This window comes from Bombus huntii, chromosome 13 (assembly GCF_024542735.1).
Source record: "Bombus huntii isolate Logan2020A chromosome 13, iyBomHunt1.1, whole genome shotgun sequence".
NCBI classification, from domain to species: Eukaryota; Metazoa; Arthropoda; class Insecta; order Hymenoptera; family Apidae; genus Bombus; species Bombus huntii.
The window spans coordinates 2,543,146-2,558,251 of NC_066250.1; the positions used below are offsets into that span (position 1 = coordinate 2,543,146).

Sequence of the window (15,106 nt, forward strand, 5' to 3'; positions counted from 1 at the left end):
TGCGACTTAACGCGATCGAGTCTCTTTCAGGGGTAACCAGAGATCGGGAAAAAACCAAGCTAAGCATATTATGTAGATTCGTAGAAAGATGCGTATTTATTCGTCAAAGTTCTATCGTGATAGACCGATGGTAGAAAGTTGCTGGGGATGGACGCTCCGACTTCGTGATTTGCATTTTGTCGAGATGGACGGGGTGGAGAGAATCGAAGAAGGAACGCGACTTTCGAGTAGCCGATCGACGATTCGCGGCTAATAAAACAATAAAAAAGCCCGCGTTTCGTGAAAGGGAAAAAGATACGTCGCGATTCGAAAAAGTTCCGCGTCGTTGAGTTTTCTTTGGTTGTAAACGATTGTCGATTCCCTGCACTATTTCCGATCACTCGATGACTTTATGATCGTACTGTTGTGCTGCAACGACCATTTTTATTTTCAGCTGTTCTAAAATTAATAATATTACGATATTATCGATTGGCGAAATATTGTGGAAGAAAGTTCGAGTGTCAACGACACAACTAGTATCTGATACAAAGAAGTAGGAAAATGGAGATCGCGCAGAATGTTTCTCTGGTGAAACGTACGAGGAAACTCGTTCGTCCGCGACGTGTTTAATCGTTGCGTCACGTAACGGAAATCGCGACGATCGAGTGGCCATGTGATTTCTGATGCATAAAAGGAATGTTAAATCTGTTCGTAGATGGGAACCAACGTCGACGGCGCAGAGTGTCTCGCTAGAGGGAATACAGTTTCGGAAGCTAAAGAACGACGATAGCTCGTGAAAGACGAAGAAGGGCTGAGAGTCGGTCGTTAGCGCGTTTTACGGCGGCATTAAGCTTCTCTTAAACGACGCACGCAAAGTGCTCCTTTCCACACCCCCTGGCGGTCCTTTCTCGTTCTACCGCCGCCCGTTCGTCTCTATCTACCTCGTCGATGCGCTAACCGTTTCGGTTCACCGCCACCCACCTACGGCTACCGGAAAGGTGTTTGCTATCGCGCGAAGATCGTCCCCGAGACGTTCCGCTCGATTTTCTCTTTACTTTCGTCGCTACTTTTCCTTTGCTTTGCACGCGTTCGCTTTAGAAAACGGTGCTCGTAAAGCGCGAAATCGCAAAGGGAATCGCGAAGAAGTTTGAAAACCGCGAGTGAGCGAGGAAAATCGAGAGGAAAAAGCGAGAGGGGAAGAACCGACGAAAGCGGAGAATCCGAAAGTAGAACGGAAAGAAAAAGAGGATTGGAATGGGAACCGAGGCAAAACGATAATCCTAAGGAAAAGTCGAAGAAATAAGAACAGCGTGTTTCTTCCTCCTACGTGTTATCTTTTATCTATTTATTTATTTAACCGACGTAGGTTCTTCGGTATTGCGCACACGAGTGCGTCAAAATGAAATAAAAAAAACAAGAAGAACGAACGAAAATTTCAAGCTACGATTTTTATCATTTCCTCCGAGATACTATGGATACTGTAAGGGAGGTTACGCCTCCGCGAATGCAATCGACGACAACGTTGCTCGCATTTGTTCGCAGTAGAACATAATCTATCGATTGACGATCCAAGTTATCCGAACTAGTTCGGTGTATACAGCGATACGAAGAAGCTGTCTTCTTTTAACGACTATCGTAGAAGCACATAATTTAAAAAGTTGGAGAATTTCTGCACAACTAACCGATTGAAATTTTCACGTACGCTTTTACGTAGCAATAGGTCTATCCCACAAGTAAACGTACGATATATAAAATATCGAAGGGAAAGAGCCAGCTCGTATGGAGAAAGAACGAAGGAAAGTAGGGAAGAAAAAGAGGCGTGAAAAAGGAAAGGAAGCGACGAAAGAAGACACTGGAGGGGAAGTAACCAAGAGATCGTACAGAATTGGACTGGCGACGAACAAAGTGCGGGATTGAACGTATCCGCGACAGAGATCAGACGTCGACTGGTGGGCGTGTATAGATACATATAACGCGGGCAGGTAGACAGGTAGGTACGCGTGCGGCCGTAGAAGAGGACGGGGATGGATACGGGGACGGGATTGGAATGGGAGAGAGGTGGAGAAAGAGAGCAGGGGCGAAGGGTGAAAGAGGCAGCGGGTGCAGGAGGAAAGGAGGGAAAAGGTGGAGGAGGGAACGGAGAACGCGGAGGGCACATAAGTCCGGCGCTGACATCGGTGCAACCCTCGCGTCGGACTCGAGTATCGACAGATATTTAAATGAATATTCCTCCGCTGTTAGGGATCCGCTCTTTGAAATCAAAGCAGAAGGTACAACGGTTCATTTAGACGTCCGCCGATATCCCGCGCCAGCCGGACCGTGGATACAGGATTTCGCTTGTCACGTCATTCGAGGGTTATCGCCGAGACCGGCACGATTCCCTGCTAGAGGCTATTGGAGAGAGGAGTCGCGTGTCCCTCGACGACCCCGTTTGTCCAGCACACGCACGCGGACTTGTACTTTATCCGCGTCGGTTATCCGCTTTCGAGCGACGCGATCGTTCGATATCTCTGCCCTGTCTCGAGCGTCATCCAAGGTTCTAGAACGCGCTCGCCATCGAACCTCTTCTTGCACGAACTAGCTTTCGTCGCAATCTTCTGTGTTCGAGGCACGAGATCCGTCTGCCCTCTTTTCCTGCCACCTGTTCCGTATGCGAATTAATACGGTGTCCCAGGTTGAAGTGGGTAAGGGCGAAGAATACGCACAGCAGTAGTCGTTTCAGCGTCCACGATGCGGGACCGTATCTGTACGTTTATCCGATCAGATCGCTTCTGTTGCGTTTATAAAAAGTCGACCGCGTAAATATCTACGATCGAATAATTAGCGTGTGTCTATATTTTCGGATTAATCAGCCAGATAATCGCATCGAAAGCCCCGTGAAAGCCGAACCGATCACGACATCTTTCTAATTTCGTTTCTCGACGGTTTTCGTATCGATCATCGCGATCGACGATCGTAACCGAACATCGACCATCCCAGTCATCCATCCATCGACGTCGTAGATCTCAAGCGGCGACTTCCGTTCTCGACCGAAGCGAAAGCACCGATGCAGCCGCCTGCGTCTGACCGCGTTGTCGCACTCGGGCCCGGTTATCGCGCGAGGTTCGAACGAACACGGATATACGTTATCGCGTCGAACGGACAACGATTTCCCATCAAAACGTTTCGTTGGATAATTATGTGCGTTCGAGGTATCGTAAATCAGCGGCAAGAACGCGCGCCGCGTTTACGTTGGGAACGAAAGGCGAGTCTCGTTTCAGGACTATCATCGTCTCTTTGGTTTGCGTTCCGTGGACCGATTCTCGATAGAAACGAGCGACGAGGATCTCCCGTTTTTTGCGACAATTGCGCGCAGCGCAACCGGCAATAAATCTCTCCGGGCATTTCTAATTTCTCCACCGAAATGCACGCACGGACGTAGAACGCACACGCTCTGTGCGACAGCGTCGCGAACTACCATTTCGACAGTTCTTTTTCTCGACGTCGACTCGTCCGAATAACGAAACACGCTCGACTCGGTCTCTACGCGATAACAGCGTACGATACTTATCTTTTTAACCTGCTAACCGGATTCTGCTGTAATCGGGGAATTAAGAGCCGATAAATCGAGTGGAAAATCTCGAAAAGCATAATTTATTTTCAATAAAAATAAAGCAAGGACGGCGATATAACTCGTGTTTTCCGGTTAACATGTTAACAACGACCTGCCGTAACTTATGAATCAACCATCAAGGGCAGCGAAAGGAAGAGCAAAGAAATGGAAATCATTTAGCTGTAGCCGATGGAAAGTTTCGCACGCTATGCAGTCAGACGTGGATATAGCGAAAGAAGGACGCATGCAAGTAGATACGTACTCGTTAACGCGTTTGCATTGTCTTTATACCGATCGAAGGTCAGCGATACGGACGTTCGACTGTCAATCTAGGAAACAAGGATGGAAAGCATAGAAGTAACGTGGAAACGCGCGAGAAGCGCGTACAATTACTACGGAAAAATAAAAATGCGTGCAAACGGGAATACGTGTGCGTGCTCGTGCGTACTGCGCTACGTGCGTTTGCGTGGGTTAAGATATTTACCGGTAAGATTATCGCCGCGTTGCTGCGGCCACCGAAAAGAAGGCCTCGGCTGCTGCTTGCTGCGCATGTCTCCCGTCCGGTGCGACGGCTGCGGGCCGCTCGCTTTTCAAACGATCGGAGACCACTACTTACCTGAAAGAGAAAAAGTCAGAATGGTCACAAAAATTCGTTGGTCGACGAAACTACGCTTAACGCGAGCCCAGATACAAGAAAAGAATTTTCCACCCTCTTTGGCCGTGTTTTTCCGAACGATGGGCGAAACGGCCGAATCGCGTCCCCCGCGCAACCACAACCAATTCCCGACCCTTCTCTTATCCACCCGTTACCAGCCATCCTAACCGGCCGTATATCTTTCCACCGTACGCCCTCGAAAGCGGCCGCCTTTGTTTCAGATATTTATGAGGCGTTTTAATTCGCGCGCCGCGCCACGCCGCGTCACCCGCCGTCGCCCGACCTCGGTACTCGTCGGCCGTCGTCGCCGCTACTCGACACCGTTCGTTCGTACTCGGCCGTACTCGGCAGCGCGTCGTGACCGACCAAACGACTAGCGCGGCAAGGGGATGGCCGCGTTAAACCGCTACCATCGGGGGATGAGGAGGCATAATAGGCATAAGGGTGCTCCGATAAAGCGGCAACCGAGCTCTCTTCCCTTCACGCACCCCTCGTATCCCTCCTCCGCCCACACCACCCTCTTTCCAGACGCAGGCCATAAGCGCGAACAAACTCTCGCTCGTATATCTCGGCTGAATGGTTTGTTCGTCGTGCGGCGCGGCGCGACGGCTTCTCGGCGTATCGCCGGGCTACCATCGCGTTCCCTTTCGTTTCTCTTGGTCTCTCTCTCTCTCTCTCTCTCTCTTTTTCTCTCTCTCGTCGCATTTCTCGTTCGTCGCGAACCACCGCGAATAACCGTCGAGCTTCTCGAATTGAACCGAACCGGATCGAAACGCGTTTCTCGTCGCGTCGAATTTCAAACGAACGATATCTGTCTACGTATTCGTTGGCTCCGAATCGTTGATCGTTAATCGATAAAAAGGAGAGACGAAAGGAGAGAGTCTTTGTCTGTTTTTCCGTGTCGCGACGTTCTAGAGAGAAACGGTCGCGAACTCGCAGCTACTCCTCTTTACGTCGTAGTCTGTTGCCGAGTTTAACGGCAACAGTACGTCACCCTGTCAGCCCCTTTGCCCCTCCTTGTCCCACGCTTTCCCTCTCTCGCTTTCCTGTTTCTCTCGGCCGTAACAGGGATCTCCGATGCTCTTTCGTTCAACCTTACTCCGTTTCTCTCTCCCTCCCTGCCTGCCCCTCCATCCTTTCGTCCTCGTCCCTCTTATACTTCGTTGTGCAGCGTCCGCGCGCCGTCCTCGTCGCGCTTTTCTTAACAGCCTTCACTCTCTAAAAGCCTGAGCGTGATCTATGGCAGGACGTTGCGTCACACGGGGAACAGATGCAGTGCTCGTATATTACTCGGCCATATCTAGCGGGCAAACGGAGAGAGAGGAGAAAGGCGTTTCGAACAGGGGTGCCAGGGGGACGGTATCGTGTTCGTTCGAAGATCGTTCAACGCCACGTATAGATCGCGATTAATATTCCGATAGCTTTTTTTCCGCTCGATCTCTAACCGAGTCGAGCGACGAAGACAAATTCTGGAAGAAAAAGCCAAAGAGAAATGAAGAAAACGCGCGAGCAGTTAAAGAATAAGGGAACAAACGAGTAAAACTAGGAGGAATCGAGCAAAGATCGAAGTCGATTCGTGAAAAGCGCGATAAGGTGGAGAAGGATCGGAACGCGTGGAGAAGAGGAAACGCGCGTTCGTGAAAATGCTAGCCAGCTGTCTGCGCGTACAGACAGGAGGGAAAGCGGAAGGGAGAGAGTCGGGTGGGAGGCTCGAAAACGCGCGTCGGCAGGGTAGACACTTGGAGAATCCCATAAATCAGGTCAGGGTTGGCGACGGGGGTGGCTGCGCGGCGGTAGTTACAGAAGGGAGGCCAAGGGAGCGGAGAGGAGCTAAGGGAGCTCGCTGCGACTCCGACAGAGCCGTTAGGTAAAGGTCGACGCACAACAAACCCACGCCGAGGACGCTAAAACGTGGCGCGCATGCTCGTAAAACGTTTGGCGCCAATTCCATTCGACAAGACGGATCGGTGCGTCTTTGAAAGAACCAGCGTTACTCATCCGACTCGATTTTTAGATGCGCAGTCACTTTCGTCATCAGAGAGATACACGCGCGTTTCAGAAATTCGTTGCTTCAGCCTTTCCCTGTCTTGTTGTCTTATATGTCAAAGTTTAGAGGTTTATCGTTTAAACAAATCTCGTTTAAACAAATAAATGGATAAATAAATACAGAAACGGGGACACGATTATCAGGCTATGTACACATGCTAACGCATTATCGGATCGAGTCGATCTCTTTTCCGCATCCTTTCGCAACTTCCCACGTTTGGTGTTTGCAATTATTTTAATTATTTATAATGTGACACGTTTCTATATTGAACGACATATTCCTGTTTTGTTTTGTTTTGTTTCACTCGCAACATAACCTCCGCAACTTTATAGCTTTGTAACTTTGTAACTTGTACATTTAGTTTCCCTTGTTGCGTTACAGGGTTAACGTTCGTTAGTAAATAATAATGACAATAATAATAGTAAATAAAATTATGCGAGGAGATCAAGGAGGATTTTCAACAATTTTGGGAAACATTGACAACTACCATATTACTGCAAGACTTTTACAGGCTTTGAAATGGAAGACGATCGATCCGTGTGTTTTGTCTAAAAGTTTATCGGCAAAAGTTGGTTACAACTTGTAGGCAAGAACGAATAGGACGTACGTACGATTGCATAAATTCTTTTCACTGCTCTCAGGTGCATAATCAATTGCTGTTTGCTATTGTAAAAAGCTCGATATATTTCCTTAAGTTAATACGATATTTTTAAAAGTTGAAGCGCGCGATTAAATTCGAACGCACGAAAGATTCCGCTATGATTTCTAACATCTTCTTAGAGGCTTCCTACCAGACGTGTTCAAATACATTCGCGAGTACCGCATAAACGTGCAAGAGCATCTAATAAATATTCCCAAGTCCCTACACACAACTGTTACTTCGTCGCTCCTTCTTCGATAACACTTCGTGACCACTGTAATAACGCGGAAGGAAAAGATCGCTTTTCTGCATCAATCCCAACCATCGTTCTTCTCGATATACGATCGTTTGGAGAACTATCCACTGACCAACGCGTATAATACGAAAGTCGCAATAGATACGTATTACACACGCGCACACTCACACACGGATTCCTGATGCAACAAACGTTTGACATACTGCCGTGTCATCGATTCGTCCTTTTGACGAAAAGAACGTGGAATTCGAAAAGTGGCGGTTACGATACTCGCGGTCGATACTCGCGAGGTTGCGGAGAAACGCCAGGGGGGTGGGCGAATGGCAAAGAAGAGACAGGAAAATAGGGCGACGTTGAAGAAGCTTCGGAGGGACCCCAGATGGAATCGGTGCAGTTTGGAATATTGGAAAACGTCGAAACGTGCGAGAAATCGAAGCGGAGGGGTGAGAAGGGGAAGTGGAGGCGGCAGAGTGCGAGCAGGCCACTATTTATGACGCGTACGTGAATTCTTGGAACAGCGGGGGGATACCGCGTGTTCGTGTCACGGCGTCGCCGAAGAAAGAGAGCGACGGAGGTTCACCGGGGAGGAACTCGACTCCGGTGGAAAAGGGGCGACCAGCCTGCACCTCTGTCGCACCGTAAAAGAGCGAAGCTGAAGGAAGGCGCGCGACGAAGCGTATTCGTAGATTCGACGAATCTCGAGAATCGAACGTGTCCGACGTGGAAACGTCCGTCGTTCGCCAACTATAAAGGTATCGGAAGAGATAGAAGAGGCCGAGGCACGAGACAGGAGACAGGAGAGAAAAAAGCGAGGCTTCGATTGATTCATTGGACGCGCGTGCCTGGTTTCAAATCACCAGAATAGAATCCGTTGCCTTTGGAATGCCAGGCTCACGGCTAATCCATCGAGCGTCTTTATTGCTCCGCGACATTTATAAAACGCCGGAGAGACGAGGGCTCCCTGCGATCGCGCCCATTCGTCACCGATTATAAATCGTCAAGACACCCCTTTTTGTCGCTCCGTGTCGCCTATCCTTCTCGCGCCGAGCGTTCGCGCTTGTTTCGTACGGATGGTCGGTTCGGTCACGGTTTTCGTAATTTCTGCGTCGACCGCGGCGATCGCTTTCCAAAAATACGCAGCCACATAAGAATCGAGGAAAAATAACATTCTTTGCAGCCTCTTCGCGAACCAACTTACGACCGACGGATTCGTAAATTTCAAAAATACGAAATGGAGGCGGTTTCCGGATAAGAGAAAAAGGGTGTGCCTGTTTTTTGTCGAGCTAAGGAAACTCTGGATCTTACGGCGGGCGATACGGTGTTTCAACTACGTAGCTACGAACAGAGAAGCAAGATGTATTTGTAACGAACGAGGACAGGTATGTTGTGTAGGTCTAGGCGGTCGAAGAGTAACGGAAGTAACCGTGAAAGCTTGATACGCCGCACCCCGTGTACCTCCCCTACAAGCGTATAGCGAAGATAAGGCTCGCTCGTTGCGTCGAAGCGTCCCTGAGCGACCGTCCTGGAACGTCGTGAACGTCTCGAAACGTATACCGATGCTTCGACCCGAGTCCCGTCCCCTATTCTTCCTTACGACCACCGATCTCGTTCTCCGGAGCATCGTCGACTCGCTGGCGTAATATCGTGCCTGCTCCTCTTGCCGCCGTTATGCCGAGTTTAGTTCGTCCATAGACGAACGGAAGCGAGAGCACGAGAGAGAAGGCAACGCACTCGTGAAATCATGCCGTCTCCTTCGCTCTTACTCGTCGTATTGCCTTCTTACCAAACGAAAGAGAAGAGCGCAGAGGTATCGAGGATAACGTTCGCCAAGGAAAATAGAAACGTCGGTATATAGCCGTGGTCGGAAGCCCGTTTAATACTCGTCTCGATGGGCCAGGGTTTTCAGTAATTGGCAAGTTAAACAGCTCCCTGTTATGTACCTCTCTCTCTCTCTCTCTCTCTCTCTCTCTCTCTCTCTCTCTCTCTCTCTCTTTGTCGCGACTTCTTCTCTTTGTTCTTACCCTTTTCTCCACGCTTGCCTCGCCTTTCACGGCGAAACGCACTCTGCTCGGGCAACGCTCTCTCCGATACGCTGAAATTCTCTTATCGCCGAAATACTGTAATCCCTACGCGGGGAATAAGATGCTTTAATTAGGCGGAGTCGGGCCGCGATCGATTTCGAGAAACTCGCTTCGAAAGAGTCGAAAATTGTCGGCCGGAACGAGTGAGAACTTTGCTCCGAGGAAATCGAAAATGATGGTAGAGCAAAAGGTGCGTTTCAAGTGGAAACGATGCGAGATAAAAAATAACGATACGTCCTAATAAAGTACTTGCAGCTTGTCCGCTTGATGATTACCGATTGGCTGCGCGTTGTACGCGTGTCCCATTAGGTGAACCGAACCCGATCGAAGCTTTCCTTTGGACAGGACCGGGCGAGTCGAAGCAAACTCGATTGGAAAGAGTGTGCGGAAGAGACGAAGAGCAAGGAGAAGGAGAAGGAAAGAGAAGAAAGTGCGGTAGAATGAAAAGAGATAGTGAAACTGAGCGAGAGAGAGAGAGAGAGAGAGAGAGAGAAAGAGAGCAAATGGCGGCAAGAGGGGGCAAGGTAAGTAGGTATAAAGGAGCGTGACTGGACGTGAGTTCAATACGCGGTCCTCGAGCACAGCTGTCACTGACATCGCCGCAATTCGAAACTGACCACGACAGCTAACCTCCGTACCGGCGGACCACAACGGCGGAAACTTATACCAGCCTTCCGATTGATACGTCCTGGCCACTCACCATACGCCGAAGGGGACGGATTAGTTGGCGGATGGCAGCAGTCTCCTACTCTCTACTTCTACGTTCCATACTTTGGCCCTAGAGGTCTGGCTCTTCCTGGCTCGCAGCGAATCAAAACGGCCAACGTTTCCACTTTCTTCTCTAAGTGACGTTACGCACCGTTGACCAGTCGTTGATCGACCACTAGATTCCGGAAAATATATCACGAGTACGCGCTGCATCCTGACAATTAGCGATTTGGATAAACGCGATCGTCACGCGACTAGAACGACGAACAACGAGTACGAATTTTGTTAAATTTTGCGATTCCTTCAGTCTCAGACGCTACACTGCCAATACGATGAAATTGGTATCGCAAAACGCTATGCGGCTTTATCTTGAGTTACCGTTGATCGAAAGTTGAACAATTGTATACGGTCGTTCGTCCCACGAATTTACGATTCAATTTAGACTTAATTACGATAAAATATACTCGTAAGAATTACGCGATACGGAGAATATCGTATTTGAAAAGATTGAAACGCATCGACGAAGCTAAAAATGGTATTCTCGTAATTTCCACGAAGACGCATGCACGAGGATCGTTGGTGTTGCGATATCGCTGCTACGGTAGTTGCATCATCCAGTCGTCAAATTTGATGGATCGAAAATATTTATTTTCCAAAATCGCCCTGACGAGTCGCCGGCGATCAACGTACGCACGAATTACCGCGCATAATATTAGCGCGAGTCGTCGTGCACGAGTTGGAAGCATTCAGTTGGTTGGTGCTGGAAGAATGAGAAAACACGAGACGAGAGCGAGCACAGAGGGCAGCCGGCTGTTTAATAGGTGAACAGCAAATAAGAGGATTCGGAAATAGCGCAGTCATTGTGGGATCCCGCGAGCGAGAAAGCTTCGGGCCGCGGTAGGTAGTCATTTCTCGATTCATCGAGGAACGCGAAAGGCAGCTAGCTAATAAGGACCGGTACGATAATAGCGAGCAGGAAAAAAGCTACGGAAAGAGAGGACGAAGGGAGAAAAGGAATGGATGGAACGGAGCGAATGGTCGAGGGACGAACGAAGAAGAAAACGAAGTCGGAGGTACTTGGAACGAAGACGGTCGATCCTTGGTGAGAAGGGCGAAGAGGTGATTGATGGAACGTCAGTCATGGTGCAGCCATCAATCTCCCGTACCTATACCTTTATTATTTATTATCCTTGCCGCTACGGATACTTTGCTTCGGGTACATCGTATTTCTCTTTTCCTCCGAATCGTCGGTATAGCCCCGTCTCGGTTCGTCGCTACGCCCGATGCATCGGCGAAGCCCAAAGGCCGTCCAGTGACGAAGCAACCTTCCAGCTACGGATCGTCCACGCGTCTATACAACACGGTACTGCGTGTACTCGCGTTTGCGAAATCGTCCCTCGCCCGTCTTTCCGTAGTTATACGTCTCGATATTCATGGGCGGAAAATTTTGCACTACTCTTTTCCGAGCTGTTCGATCGTTACTTGATCTCCGGCCAGGCGAAACCGATCGAGTCCGTCCTTTATTCGTCTCTGAATATTCGATTCTCGAGAAATAAGCGACACCGGCTTGCAGAGATTCATTGGCGGCGAGAACAAGTAACAAATGCGTGAAATTTCTGACAAAATCCAACGTCGCGTCTAACGTGGCGATCGAAAGCTCTGAAACCAACGTAACTTAACGCGAATATCTTCCAAGCAAACCATGTAACTGAATTTTATAAAAAGACAGTTTCGACGATACGCGATCCATCGACAATGTATCGAAAAAATACAACTTGTCGCGTCTTTCTGCTCGCTCTTGCGATCGAAATTAGATCCGTTGGCGAATTTTCAACGCGGTAAAAGCAGCGCGAGCTGTAGTTGCCGAGTATCGTCACCCTCTTCCTTTACAAACACGCACGTACGATTCTCGTGAGTATGTGTAAGGACGAAACTCGCTGCGCTCTCGCCCCTGCTGCGTCACGAAACAAATGCGCTTTCAGCCAATCATCGTGGCCCGCCGTCCATAAGGATGATGATCACGATGACGATCACGATGACGCGGTGGAAGATGACTCGTCGCAGCTGTCAATCCACCGGGGCTACAGGCAAACCTCGAAACTTGGTTTCCACTCGGCTACGACCATTGAGCCTCGGCTCGATCGAGCAAACGCTCGTCTTATACGAGACGAAAAACACGAACACGCTTTCTATTAGGTCGTCCAATAAATTCGTATCGTTCATTTTTCCGCTATTTAGACGCTTTAGGCTGGTTTCACACTGAGATACGAGTGGTACTCGTATGGCAGGCTGCGTACGTATCGCGTGAATTTCGACATTTCTTGTTTTTTTTTTTTTTTTTTTTTTTTTAAGATTCGTCCATCGTCTTCGTTGGAAAAGTATCGTTGTCAAGATACGCGGAACGAGTATCGCGAGATACCGCGTCTCGCGAGAATCGTCGTGTGAACGCTTCCATCGGTCTACCATATTCGGTATCTATGGTACGCGTATCTCCGCGATGAAAACCGGTCGTAGAACTTGGACGCGTTATTTTAGATTATTCGCACGGCATTGACTCGAATGTAAGACGCGGGAATAGTAGAAAAAAATTGCACAATAACCGGAAGAATCTAAATGCTCGCGATTCATTGATTTTCTCCTCACGAGTGCCTTCTCTAGACTGCACTTGATCTTGCAAGATTGATCGTCTTGATCGCTCTATTCATAAAACACGTCATCAAGAGTATAAACTCACCGCGGCATAAACTTATCGAACGACCCAATACTGTCTGCTTTCTGCGACACTGCGTTGTCATCGAGGATATCTCCGAGACGGACGAAACCGATCGTTGTAAAATTGATTATTTCGAGATCGATCTGCCGGAGAGCGGGATTTTCCATCGGGTGGTTCGCTCGAAAGCACGGGCGTCGCACGATTCTTCGACGACAAACGTAAAAAAAAAAAAAAAAAAAAGAAAAGAACAAAGAGGATGGGGGGCGTGCGCTAAGAAGGCGAAAGTCGAGGAGAAGGAGACGCGCAAAGGAAGGAAGGGTGGGCGCATCGAGCAACAGGGGCGGAAAAGTTGACGGCTTAGACGTTTTAAATTTCTCGGGGCATTCGAGAAGACATCGAGCAACTCGATCTTTCGAGCCGGACGCCGGAGATACCTGCACCTGAGCCTCTTACACGCTTTTTTTTCCACCTTTTCTTCTCTTCCAGCGCTAAACAGGTTGGCTACCCGCGGCCACACCAGGAAAACACGCAGATCCGGCCGGACGAAATTTTACGCTGCTCTGGCCGCGACTAGCTAGCGCGTGTTCTATTGAAAAATCGTAAATACCGTTCCGATCGGTTAGAACAGACGCGAGAACGTATTTTCCACGCGTACGTGTTCGTCGTTCGGATACCGCGTACCGACACGGTAGACAGGAGGATGTAATGAATTTTTCACTATCTTCGCGTGGAAATAAATCGTACGCCGGGTTGCGGATCGTTAATCGCTAACGCGGTTTAATACGCGGATCGACTATCGATAATTAACCGGCGACCAAGTACGCCAGGTGAGTCGGTGTTACTCATTAATATTTTAATTATTCACAATCGAGAGGCGCGCGTGCGGAGTTAACGATCGTGCGCGGACGGATTAGGATTTACATGATTTGAGGCAGGTCAAGACCGGGTACACGGACGAGCGTTGTAGGTATGCGTAGAAGTGGGCGAGAGCGGCGGCCACGGGCCTCTGCTTCATTCATAGTTAAACGCCGCTGTTTATGAACGGGAATACCTATTATGTAATGCATCGTCGGCAACAACGAGTCTTTTTATATCCGCCACGTGGCCGAACGCTGGATTACGCGTTCCTTCTGCCCGGTTCGAACACTTGCGAGCTACGCCGCAGGCTAATCGACGCCGATATCGACCGCTTCCGCGTCTTCGTTCGTCCAGTGGCTACCGGTCCTATCTTCGCCAACGATTCTCCTTGCATCTCGATTCACCGATCCGATGATTCCTTCGTGCGTGAATTAGTATTCAAATTCACAATTAACGTCCTATCAGGAAATATACGACGTTGTAACTTGCCACATGTTCAGCCTCGTAACGCGTACAGCGTTTGACCAACTCACCGAGCAGCGGTAATCGTCCAGCTATTAAATACTAATAACGCACGTACCTCCATCGATATATCGTTCGACAGGCCATCGAGAAATCGCGATATCGCGCCTCGTTACGATATTATCTTTTTAAGTTTGTACGTACGTTGGTATAACGCGTATTTTCCTATTGTGTGCAATATGCACGTAACCTAACGTATTTTTCATCGACGCGAGAAATGCATAAATAATCGTTCTCGGAGCGGATTGGTCGTGGTTGTCGTCGAAACCAGAAAGCAAATTACGACGATCGATAATTCCATTTACAACGTCACGTATCGCGATGATAGAGTCGGAAGATGCGAAGACAGTGTGGAAGGTGTCAAGGGAAACCTGAATGCCGCGTAACAGAGTTGGACGAACCACGCATTAAGATCGATAAGACGAGAAAGAAAGAAAGACACTGAACGATTCGTCGATTTGATTTCGTCATGACGGAATCACTGTGCCGGTTTCCCAGCTCCGACTGCTAACGGACGAGCCAATTATTGTCATTTTCTCTTTCTCCGAGAACGGAACAAACGATATCCCTCGATCATAATTATCGATACTCGGACGATCGATACGTTCGAATTTACGAGGTCCTTGAAACGTAAACCGATCACCGATGCGTGGAAACGGGTTAATTGGAATCGTACTCGCGCGATCGATGAGAATCGATCGTGTCGATACGGGAACCCGTCGTCTTTCGCTCCCCTTCAACGGCGATCGATAAAATTCTGACGAATGGCATTCCATGACGAGGCTATATAAGATCGTCCACGAAATTTCTCGCCGAAGAATCGGGGTTACACGGTCGACGAGCCGGTACCACGGAATCGTAAAACGGTCGACGAAAAAATTATTATTTGAGCGTGGCGATCGAACGTTCGTAGCGATGGGATCTTCCTTAAACGTACTACGCAACGATAGACAAATTTCTCACAGTAACCGTGATCGTTACAACGATGAAACTATTTTCTTTCGATATCGTTATTATTTAGTTATAATTATTATAATTAAGTATTATTTAGTTGA

General features: G+C 48.8%; 1 protein-coding gene across 6 annotated transcripts in view; it reads right to left on the reverse strand.

Moving 5' to 3' along the window:
* The window catches only part of LOC126872573 (protein tiptop), a 90,166-nt gene that overhangs the window by 31,142 nt on the left and 43,918 nt on the right, over window positions 1-15,106 (reverse strand). For 4 of the 6 annotated variants that reach the window (XM_050632678.1, XM_050632677.1, XM_050632676.1 and 1 more), the window contains one exon: window positions 4,056-4,187. The exons of the other annotated variants lie outside the window; for them this stretch is intronic. In XM_050632678.1, the coding sequence (XP_050488635.1) occupies window positions 4,056-4,122 (67 nt within the window). In that variant the 5' untranslated portion in view covers window positions 4,123-4,187. Of the gene's footprint in view, window positions 1-4,055; window positions 4,188-15,106 lie in introns of those variants that run through there. 6 annotated transcript variants of the gene reach the window in all.